Source organism: Nasonia vitripennis (genome assembly GCF_009193385.2).
Source record: "Nasonia vitripennis strain AsymCx chromosome 1 unlocalized genomic scaffold, Nvit_psr_1.1 chr1_random0002, whole genome shotgun sequence".
Taxonomy (NCBI): Eukaryota; Metazoa; Arthropoda; class Insecta; order Hymenoptera; family Pteromalidae; genus Nasonia; species Nasonia vitripennis.
Window position 1 is genome coordinate 2,530,458 of NW_022279588.1, and position 12,779 is coordinate 2,543,236.

The 12,779-nt window shown below is 36.7% G+C and overlaps 1 protein-coding gene across 1 annotated transcript in view; it reads left to right on the forward strand.

Annotated features, from left to right (window-relative positions):
* The window catches only part of LOC100116079 (regucalcin), a 405,396-nt gene that overhangs the window by 280,345 nt on the left and 112,272 nt on the right, over positions 1-12,779 (forward strand). The window contains exon 4 of the mRNA XM_031925976.2: positions 11,574-11,786. Coding sequence (XP_031781836.1) covers positions 11,574-11,786 — 213 coding nt within the window. The remainder of the gene's footprint in view (positions 1-11,573; positions 11,787-12,779) is intronic.

The following is a 12,779-nucleotide window of genomic DNA, read 5'->3' on the forward strand; positions in this document are numbered from 1 at the left end:
TAGGCTATAAATATATGTTGCCAGTAATATAAAAAGAATACACAACCTTTCTTTAACTTCAAAATTTTTCGAAATATTTCCAGGACTTGATTTTACATAATCTAATAAACTTGATAACATTCTATACGTAATTGTTTCTGATTATTTAAAAAAAAAAGTCATTTTATTACACGATCTCAATCATAATCATCTCATGTAGAAAGAATTGTTGAGTTAATCTTTCAGCATATAGTAATAGACTAAAATGTGCATTTATTCTGTAAGCTTATCTATGTAAATAATATTGTAATATAGTAAATTCTTCATTATTAGAAGAATCTGGTCTTTTATTATAACCAATACTTCAACCCAAATCTCCTGATAAAAACATAAATGGAAAAACCTTTAGATCGACATGATAAAATTATTTATTTAAATGAGTATGAGCTTTTTCATTTTCTACGTTCTCGCTTTTAGGATATATACCAACATCATAATCTTCAGGCATTTCATTTGTTAATATTATTATTGCATCACATTATAATATTAAACTAGCAAATACCGCTCGCTTCGCTCGCGATTTACAAATTAATTGTAATGATATTTAATTATTTAAAGTGTCTTAATTAAATATACTGTTGAATATAAGATGTACACACGATGGTAGTTAATTCTTGTGGAACGTTTTTGAAATGCTCTAATCAGATTGCCAGATTGATAAATTCTAACCACCCTGCTAATTGCTGAAGATAAAAAGCGATAAATTTGATTAATTTTCATCACATTTTAATCCTATAGCAACTATTGCTTATTTTTAGCATTAATTTTAATCGTTTTCGATCCGCATTATCACTAACAATTCCATTTAATATATTTTAATCTATTTTAATGACTATATTATAACTAAAAGTAATAAATTTTAATTATATTTAATTATTAATTAGTTAATCGTAATTAATAATGAGCCAAATAAAATTGTTTCTAATAGCATAGAGTTAAAATCAATTTTTAATTTATTAATCGTTTTTAATATACAGTATTAAAATAGCAAATAATACATAATTCTATCGTTTTTTATCGTATTTAATGCAAATAATTGAAATCTTTTTTTTATAACATGTGCATCGAAAAAACCATTTCGGCGCCTATAAAGAGGACCAAAATTAGAGTTTTCCAAGCGTCATAAAACAAGTGGAGCGAAAATGGTCGTTTTTTGCCCCTAGGGCGAAAACGACCATTTTCGCTCCTCTTTATTATTTTTTGCTTCATTTCCTCATTAAAACTTTTAATTGGCAAAAACTTTCAAAATTTAAAACAAAGAGTAGTACATTTCAGATCTCGCACCGAAGACTAGTACATTTGGTTATTCGCCGCGAAGACTAGCACTTTTCAGTTTTCGTCGCAAAATAGAACGTTTTACGGCTCAAATTATCTTATACAAGATCTTTCATACGATCTTGAGTAAATGATGAATAAAAAGATATCTTTTTAAGTGTTACATAAGGTCTTTTATAAGAACTCACATAAGATCTTGAATAAATTATAAATTTAAAGATTTGTATTGATCATGGTCGTAAGATCTTGCATAAGATCTTATGTAAGAACTTGAGAAATATATTACGCAATCTCTTATGCAAGATCTTGTATACGACCTTGTGTAAGATCTTGAATAAATATTTGATGAAAATATTTTCTCTTTTATCGTGAACATAAAATCTTGTATAAGATCTTACGGAAGATTTTATATTAGTTCTTGGTTGGAAATCGCTGATAAGATCTTATGTACGATCTTGCGCAAGATCTTCTCCAAGATCCGATATAAGATCATACGTAAGTTGGTCCGAATACGTAAAATCCCGTTTTATTTTCATTGTCTTAACCGTTTATTTATTTATTTTTTTTTGTAATTTGAACCTTATACGGTAATCATCAGTTGTAATCGGAATCGGTCGTAATCAGTATTAAATTAATACTGTGTGATCGAGATTAATCGGTTGTTATAGTGGTGCAAATGTAATCGTGGTTAAAGGATTAGGTTAAGGTTGGTCCCAATCAGTATTCAACCAATACTGTGAAATCGTGATTAATCGGTTCTTATAGTGATGCAAATGTTATCGTGTTTTGAAGGATCAGCGTTTGTGTCTATGATAATCGGTTGTAATCGGAATTGGTTCAAAATCAGTACTCAACCAATATTGTATGATCAGAATTGATAATTTCTAATATTGTTGTTCTAAACTTAACCATGTTTGAAAAATTAGTGTTGAGGTCGGTAATTATCAGTTATAATCGGAATTGGTTGTAAGTGGTATTCAACTGACATTTTATGATTGCGCACTATCTGGATTCGGTCATCGGTCAAGTGATAGTGACTACCTAGAGCATCACTTTATTTAAAGGGCAGACAAATTACCTTGGAAAACATTAGTTCGGTTTATCAGTTATCGGTTTTTTATTTCTATCCAAAATAGACATGTATAAGGCGAACCAAGTGACTGTTGCGGACACGCCGCCAGGGGTCGTCCGGTATTTCTCACTCGCGAGCAGAAAGAATCTATGATGGTCAGTATGTAAGGCTGTTTAAGTTACTATACTAACCAATTAATATTGAAGAATTGTGAACATTTACTGCCCTGTGTCGTAATTCTCACGACAGGTCAAAAAAGAGAAAGAAAGAAAGAATGTAATTAATGATTTTAGTATAGGTCAGGTCCGGGATACCAGGTAGAGGAGATATATTTTAATAATTATAAACTTTTGTTTTGCATAAAAATAATATGTCTATTATGAAAATTAATTGACAAAAGAATAATGCTTAAATCTGCAATTATTCTTATTGATATACATTATTTACAGTTTTGTCAAGTATACGATGTGTTTTAAAAATATAATAATTGTAAATTTTATAAGTTTTTAAACGGATGTACATAAATTGTTATATCTTATCAAATTTATACTCTACTCTGAAAATTCATTAGAGTTTGTAACAAGGAACAACGTCCCTCGCCACGCCGGTAATCGAGGCAGGATAGAGAGTGACGAAATAGGGCGGCGTTGGCTCAAGCGGTAGCACGCGCGCCTAGAGATCTCGGAAGCGCCGGATCGATTCTCGGTCCCGGCGTCTCCTTTTGTGATTTTCTCCTCTCACGTCAAGTCTCACCCCGTTACAAGTTTTAAAATAAAGTGCTGATAATGCTACAAATATATTTTATAAGTATATTAAATTTTATAAATATCGCAAGTGTGTATTCTACGCCTAAATTGCAATAAAGTGTTTACTAGTGAGCATAAATTGCTACTACTAGTTTGTGTATGTATGTTCATGTTTTTACGCTTAAGTTGCTGTAGAGTGTGTAGTGACTAGAGCGCTGAAGATGCGACAACTATTAGCTAGCCCTAGACCGCGCATCGCCTTTTATAGGGAGCTAAGCGAGCGCGTATTGAGCCGCCGAAAAGATCTATACATTCACGCATATACCAAAGTGCGCGCGACTCGCCGTCGCTACGTTATCGCTCGCTTACTGCCACTGCTGCTTATAGGTAAGGAGAGGGGGAGCGCACGCACACATGTGTGTCGCTGAGCCTGCTGCTGGTTGTTGGGCTGTTACACAATCTTTAAGTCCGCTGCTGGCTTCATAGCGATAGGCAAGATTAGGGAGACGGAAAGAGCCCGGACATTTGATTTTAATTACACGGTGGATCGTGTGCAGGGCATTACAAACATAAGATCTTATATAAAATCTTCCGTAAGATCTTATCTTCGTTCTTGGTCGAAAATCGCTGATAAGATCTTATGTACGATCTTACACAAGATCTTTGACAAGATCTGATATATGATTTAACGTAAGTTCTTACATATGATTTAAAGTAAAATTTTTTAATAGGGTACTGCTCGATTATCTCAATTAAAACCCGTTAGAATCGATTAAAATGGAATCGGCATTAATCAGGTCTAATTGATCATTTTAACTTAAAATAATCTTCATTTATCCATGTGTACACACACACACTCCCACAAGGGTCAGTGCTTGGCCCATTATTGTGGAACATCATATACGATGGAGTACTTAGGCTAGAGCTACCCAAAGGGTCAACGGTTGTAGGGTTTGCAGATGACATTGCAGTTATGGTAGTAGCAGAGCAAACGGAAGAGGTGACGGAAATCGCTAACGAGGCAGTAGGTATAATCCACGATTGGCTAAAGCAGACTGAACTTGAGCTTGCTAGCCATAAAACGGAGGCTATCCTTATATCCAGTAGAAAGAAAATAGAGACAATAACGCTGTCAGTGGACGGACACGAAATAGACTCTCAGCCAACCATTAGGTAACTGAGAATCGCCATAGACGCCAGACTAACGTTTAAGCAGCATGTTCAGAGGGCGAGCAATAAGGCAACACAAGTCGATGCTGCACTATCGCGACTAATGCCAAATGTAGGTGGGCCAACGCAGGGTGTAAGGTTACTCCTAGGCAGTGTAAGTACATCAATTATGTTATACGGTGCCACAATATGGGCGGACGCTATGTAGGTAAAGTCTTATGCACGGAAGCTGTCAACTGTTTATAGGAGAAGTGCATTGCGGGTCGCTTCTGCCTACCTAACAGTATCAGAAGATGCAGTGTGCGTTATTTCAAGTATGCCGCCTATTGACCTTCTAGCAAAAGAACTAAATAATATATACGAAGAAAACCGGCATAGTGACAATACTCAAAAGCAAGTTTGGAAATCCGCAAAGGAACAAACCCTAGCTAAGTGGCAAATACGATGGGACTCTAGTGGAAAGGAGCGATGGACGCACCGTCAGACCACGTATTGTTGGCTGGACCAATAGGCGACACGGAGAAATGAATTACTACCTTATGCAGTTTTTGAGCAGACATGTGTGCTTTTGAGCCTACCTACACTATTTCAAGATAGAGGATAATCCAAATTGCCCAGGATGTTTGGAAGCAAACGAAGATGCGGAGCATGACTTCTGCAACTGTTCGCGATACGAAATGGAACGAGAAGAACTCGAGCGTTACCTTCAGACTAAGGTGACCTCCGAGTCAATGATGACAGCTATGCTAGCGTCGAAAGATGGCTGGTGTGCAGTAAACAATTACGTGAGGACCATTATCAAGAAGATTAGAAATAACGAAGAGAATAGAAGGGAAGGACAAGGCTTGGACCATCCAAAAATCGTGTGTAACGTATAGCCTCTAATAATGGTATCGATGATCAGTTTTCCAATATGCACGATTATAAGTATCATGATAAACACAGCTGAAAATGACCCACATGTGATCAGTTTTTCAATAAGCATGTGCCATGTACTTTCGGCTAAATTTCTTATTGTATTTTCCGAAAATATGTTTTCAGATGTTTTCTCTCCTGCCATTTCTCTGGCAATTACATTTAAAAGTGATGCCTTCTCTATTGGAAACATTAATTGCTGTTGTAATTGGTCCAACTCTTCTTGAGAATATACTCCACTTGTTGCCAGTGTTTCGACAGACTCGAATGTCCATTCAATCTTCGTGTTTGGTTTCAAAATATGAGGTGATACTGTTTTAGTTGGTGTTGGAGTGAATTTTATCCATTCCTCCGAAATTCTGTAGTATGTAGGTACTATTGAGTTACAATGTACTTGAACTCCCTTCTTCACCAGAATATGTGTTTTTGGCGTTAAGAACCAGGTTTCATTTCCTGATAAAACTAGCAATTGATTGCATTCCTTTAGATACCAAATTTTTACTGTTTTTGGTACACATTTTATTAAATGTACCATTTCTCCTGCAATTCTTGCTATATATCCAGGTTTTTTCATAATACTATAGGCAAATTCATCCGGTGAAAGAGAGGCTATGGCTAAGGAATTTTGGATTACCTTTCTTTCAATTTCACATTTTTCCGTTATTAAATTAAAATATAAATTATTTAGCTGCTTCCCTATATGTTTTTCTACATATACAAATTTCGAATTAACATATGTAAATAAATCTAAGTTTACGCTATTTATATTACTAATTTTATCGTTTTGAAAATGATACGCATTTAAATAACTACTCTTTTCTATGATTAGTAATTTTGGATGTTCTGTACGTATAAATTCTCTATTACAACGCATAATTTTATCCTTAATAGCTAAAGCGAACGTTACTTCATTTGAATTTAGTACGTAAACAATTTCATGATTAGTATCGCGAAAATATTTTGTTGCTATCCCTTTGAAAAGAATATCAGAAGAGTTTCTAAAACATTCCCCTTGCGGTAAAACTTTCCAAAACGTGTATCCTCCGTCCATATCTATACAATGTTTTTCAGAAAAGTTACACACCGTTCCTGAGCTTAATCTTCATTTATAATTTTTTAAACTAACCTTAGCACTATTTTGAATTAACGTTATTTTAATTAAGCGATGAACAAATTCCTTATTCCAGGATCCAAAACTATCAGCGTAAGATGTACCTGAGCAAGAGTTGTCCTCTGCACTTCCGGCAAAATCTATTCCTTTTGTAATTGTTGAATTTACCTTCAAATTTGCTATTGTGTGAATATTATCATACTTAAAAATTCCCGTATCATGAATAAGTTTACATTGTTCATGACTTATTGCATAAATATATTCCTGCTCTCCATTTTCTGTAGGAATAAGATGTCCGAAGATTCGGCAGCTTGATACTGTTCGGTCGATTTCTATTTTACATTGTATTACCATGACTTCTCGGAAGTCAGCGACTTGTAGCAGCTCGATGTTGACGCTTGTTGAATTTACTTGTGTATTGTGGAAGTCGCATTCTCCTGAGTCCAGTAGAGAGAATATTGTTATGTTTGGTGTTGTTGTGCCGCAGTCGTATCCTATTATAGCGTGATTGTTTCGAAAAAGCGTAAAAATTATAATCATTTGAATAATCATGTTGTCCATATTCATTACTATTTTCATGTACTCTCAGGATCTCATATGGATCCAAATTATGATTTTTCTCCAATTTTCTCCAATTGATTGTTGCATTCAACATTGCCTTGTAAGTTTCCCCTTTTAATTTAATTTTCAAAATTGGAATTAAATTAGCTTGATCTGCTGCTGATAACATATTCTTGGCATGTTTCAATTTTCGATGTATTCATTTACCGAAATATTTTTCCATCAAATTCTGGTACCAAATTAGCTACATATTTTAACGATAAGCGTAGCGGATTCTCCGCCATGTTGATATCATTTGTACGATTGCCGTCAAGAAGATTATCAAAATCAAAAGTAAAATTAAACTTTGAATTACTTGGTTTTCCAATTAAGCTAGGCTGGTCACTAATACCTTCTATATCTATTAACGATGTCTCCTCAACTCCTTCTAGAAATTTGGTATTATTAACCGTTCTGTCTAGGCCTATTGGAATCGCTGTGGCTGGTGTTATAGGTGAAAATGTTAAATGATTTGGCTTTTCTACTATCTCGAATTCTTTTTGTTTTGCAGGTGTTAGCAGTATACTTAGGCTTAGATGGTTTTTATTAAGCTGCTTGCTTTGCTTTTTGATTGCTCTCGTAGTTCGCCGTTGTATCTTCCTGCTTCAAGTCCTTATTTTCTTTCAAAATTTCTTGAATTTCTAGATTCTGTTTACTTTGCTGATCTATATCGGGTGTTTTACTATTTGTTAGCTTTTTATTATTTATATCAGATAATAGTACTTGCTGACTATCTTTTATCCATCCGCTGTTTGTCGGCGGCGATCGAATTATTTTCTTACTTTCTGTGAATGGGTTTTGGATATTAGGGATTACTATGTCCTTTGTTAATGCTGGATTTTCACGAACAGCGTTTCTAGTTAATCTTGGCCTCTGAGTGTCGTTTTTATTTAATTCTTTCTTATTATCACTCATTTGATAATCTCATTTTTGTTACCTTTTTATTTATTACAAAATCTTATTTAGTCCGAATTTTAGAATTTCAAATCGCTCACAAACAATTCAAACGAAATTTTACTGTCCTACTTATATTTTAACACACGACCTACTTTCTAGGTATGCGCATAATTAATTTCTTCACATATGTTTTGAATATTCTCGATTGACCTAGTGACACAAGCGCTACCAATTTGAAGCGCTTCTTTCAATCGCCTTGCTGACACTGCAACGTCAAAACTTTAATTTACTTTCGGGGTATGAATATTTATATATGTAATTTATATTTGTTTAAATTTACAAATGCAACTATAGTTCGATATATTCAATTCTATATATTCAATAGAAAAACACTTGTAGTTGATTGACTTTCACGATTTATTCAAGATAAAGTTTTATAGGTATCGGGATCGCGACTTAGCCTGGATAACTCTTGTCGACGGATAGGAGCGTCGTACAAGAGTCCAGATCGAGTGTATAATTACAACTGGTTGCTCGGCGTATACAGGGGATACTCATTAACCTCGCTGATCTACTTATTAATCTGAGTCGTCAGTTTTCGACTTCGTAACGATTCCGCTGATATTGCTTAAATGCAATACGTTGCAGGACGTCACATGTAAACATATAAACATGGTTTTATGTTTCTTACATTATACCTGAATATATTTAATAGTTTAATTTATTTTTTAAACAATTTGGAAAAAAATATAAACAAACAAGCGCCCCACACGCGGCCTTACGGCCACGGTGGCTTGCCACCTTGCATCGCGAGGCGATGCTAGGCGCACAAAACGCGAAGCGTTTTGCGTGTAAAGCACGACCGCTAACGCTTGCGCGAAGCGAGCAGCTTATTATAGCTTTTGGGCCAGATAGGTCGTGTCACACCGAAATTGTTATTCAGAGCCTCGCTGCTGAAACCGAAATAGTACTGCGCTTCCTCGTTTGTCACTGGTGCGCTCTCGTAAATTTCTCTGTGTGCATCCACGTCTTGCTGGCATCGGATGGCGGCGAAGTCGTTCACCGTACCGTTTGCTTGCGGATGATAAGCGATCATTCGCAGGTGAGTCGTACCGGTTAATTAGCTAAGCAATTAGAAAAGCTATGACTCGAATTGCCGACCTTGATCGGTGATGACGCGCCGCCATAAGCTATCCAAACATAGCGTTGTTTCATGAGCTTGACGGTTCGTCGACACATCGCGCAGGATTTTGACGTCGGTCCCTGGAATCTGCACCAGCTTAAGTTTAAGGCCGTGATCTGTCGACTTGATGTTTTGGATCTCGGCGTCGCCTCGTTGTACGTCTGCCAACTCGCTGTAGTCGATCGGTATGGTCACTGCTTTGATGCGTGATAAGGCATCTGCGACGACATTGTCTTTGCCGAAGATATGGAGATATGTCGTATGTCCGTCGAGTATTGGCTGAAGTCTACGTGTTGGGCCTGCCTCGGTGATGCTTGGTATTAAGGGGATGTGGGAGCTGAAAACACTGTTTTTCTGTTCCATATAACTTTTTGAATAAAGCTTGCAATGAAAAACCAAGACCAGAGCGCCATAGTGTTGAGTTTAGTGAATCATTCTACCGAAAAAAAATGTCAATACGGTTTTTAGTTTTTTTTTTTTTTGGCATTTGAAATACTAAATACCTCGTGGCGGATTTGCGAAGCTATAGCTCCCACCTCCCCTTAAAAGCAAAAATCAGTTACTTATGGTTCGTGTAGATGACTAACGCGCGAGCTTCTACCATGTAGCAGAAATGTATGATTGCCAGGTAGATAGTGAGTAGTTCATGGTTTAAGGCGCTGTAACGGGCTTGCGTCGGGCTCAGTTTCTTTGACAAGAATCCTAATGGCTCTCACTGATTGTCTACTCGCTGCTGCAGGACTGAGTCTGAGGCGTCGCAAACCGACGTGAGGTATACGCCTTCTTCCAGATGCGCGAGGAGCGTGGCTTGCTCGAGGTCGGCCATGGTCATTTCCAAGGCCGCCGTTGCTGCATCCGTCCAGCTGACCGACAGGTTGCCTTTGATCTTGCCCTTTAGAAGCTCGTTCATCGGCGCTTGCGTCCTTGCTGCATCAAGAAGCAAGTCACGGTAGAAGATTACCTCTTCCAGGAAACGCCAAAGCTGATTCGCAGTATGCGGTCTCGTATACTTGCTTATGGTTTCGTTTTTCCGGGACAGTGGATGTATGTTAATGTTTGCCACGCGTAACTGAGGAATTCGACCTCCGGCTATCCGAAAACGCACTTGGCAGGATTGACAACGATGCCGTACTACTGCAGGAACTAGAACAGCTACTTTAGGTGGTCGTGGTGTTGTTCCTCGCTGTATGATGCCACAAGGATGTCGTCGATGTACGCGTAGGAAAAATCTAGGCTACATAGCATCTCGTCGACGAAGCATTAGAACGTCTGCGCCGCGTTGCGCAATCCGAAACTCATGGACGGGAATTCAAATAGTCCGAATGGCGTTATGATGGCGGTCTTAGCGATGTCTTTCTCGGTGACCAAGTTCTGGTTGTACGCTTAAACTAAGTCGATCTTGGAGAAGATCTGCTTACCTCTAAGCGCTTGGGCGAAATCGCGAATGTTTAGCATAGGATAACGGTCCGGTATAGTGAGCGCCTTAAGTCTCCGGTAATCGCCGTACGGCTGTTGGTTGCCCTCGCTTTTCGGTGCCATATGCAGAGGCGCCGCCCATTTGCCGTAGTCTATTCTCACCGTGCTTAGCTGCACCATAAAGATGAACTTTTGTCGTGCTAGGCGCAGGTAATCAGGTGCGAGTCGGCGAGACTTGCACTCCACTGGAGGTCCTGGTTTGTCTTGATGTAATGGCGCATCGTATGTCTTGTCACGAGTACTCGTCTGTCACATCATCCGGACACTTGGCTAACAGCTGGTAGTAGTTTAGAGTTTCGGTGATTACTTTAATGCAGAAACCTGTGTGGGTCTGAAGTGGTCCGCGCGAGGTACGCTGAGTTACAGTTTTCTGTCTTATACTCAAAATGTTTCACTTCTCAAAGTTTTTTTTCACGTAATAGAGTCACAGGGATTAGCGCATCGGGTTCTGGTAGGTACCTTGTATCACGATTCTTACGCTATTCAAATAAAAGATGACATGAAAAATAACATGCAAATTAACATATAAGAACCAGAAGTAATGGAAAAAATAAATTGAAGGTTAGTTATAACTGTTGTAAACCGTTATGTATTATAGATTTAAATTTTAGTAATACCCTGTGCTTGTAGTCGATTTGTGACAACGAAGTTTTTTTTCATGTATTTTATCGGTATGACATGTTGGTTTTTATTAGTTCAAATTCGTTTGTTCTAAGACTTGAGACTAGTAATTAGTGTACAATTTTGTAATTTTTAGATGCCCTGAAGAGGAAAGATTTAATCTTTTGAAACGTCGGCACAATAAAGTAATTCAATGTACTCGTAGAGATTACTCTATGTCTAAAGTTCAAAGTAACAACGAGCATTAGAGTCTGTAAACACTATAAAACACAAATTGATACGTTGACCGTTGACCATATATAATCCGATTTTTTAGTAATAGATACAATTAGAGAGAATATTTGCAAGCGAAGTATATTAGGCTGGTCATTACTAAAATGCGTATAGCTCGTTTCGAATTATTATTACTTTTTGTTTAATATACACAATACTAACAAATTTATGAAAAAAAAAATCATTTTTTAACAGGAACAATGGGCCCAGAAATAGATAATAAAGTAATCATAAACCGAGGTTCACTTTATAAAATCGATAACAGGTTACTAACTACTAAGATAATATCACCTGTCTCAATAAGCAATGGTATAGCCTGGAACATTGATGATAGCAAATTTTATTACATAGATTCTCCAACAAGAAAAATCATATCATATAATTATTATTCACTAGACGGAAATATAAGTAAGTATGAATGAAAATGAATCATTCATAAATATAATATGGTGTTAATAAAATTTATAATATGTTTTTTTAAATTTAACTTTAAATAAGTTTTTTCTTTTTACAATCATGTAGTCTTAGTTTTAGTCATGAGAACGGAGTTAAACTACGGCGGCCCGTGCGCGGGGATATTCTGGTTTAGCACTCAGGCGAAGCCCATCGTGTGCCTCCTAAATCTACATTTAACCTTACAACTTTTTGTTAATAGCTGCAGGAACTAGGCATATTGATGCCAAGTTAGCTAACCTTTACTTAATTTTCGTTGTTGGGAGGGTTCTTACACTCTCTGCGTTCATCTCGCGAATACGGGACATCTGCATAGTAGGCAAGAGCTGGTCTTTAAACTTTGCCCATTGGTGCCTGCCAACTTGTCTGTTTTTTCGTTGCCCACCGCGCCAGAGTGGATGCCCCATAACAGTCTCATAACGTTGCGATCTGCCGATTATTTCAGCCTATTATATGGTACCAGAAGAATATGTAAACTAAACTCGAGTCTATTTAATGATTTTTCTAGTCCTATAGTATGTACTTTAACTCTTATAAAGCTCGTTCATTTGTACCAAAACCCCGGAACATGGGCTTAAATTTCATATATATATGTATGTGTGTTTTTGTTTCCTTCTTAAGAAAGCTTTGTAATAGTGATTTTTAGAGTTTGTCTAGAAACATGTTGGCAGTGTGTTTTGAAGTATTTTAAGTTGAAAAATAGTGTTTTTGGAAAATGTCCGTATAGATGTATGTGTGTGTGCATATGAATACGCCTGTATCTCAGCTTCTACTAAGTGGATTTTAAGCCACCAAGTCTCATTTTCTTTTGATTCCTCTTGGAGAAAGCTTTGTTTATAGCAAAATTTTGAGTTTTGTCAAAACTTCTAGAAAATACTTTTGGTGTGTTAGAAGTTCAAATCAAGTGTTTTTAGAAAATGTCCGTATGGATGTGTGTATGTGTGTGTG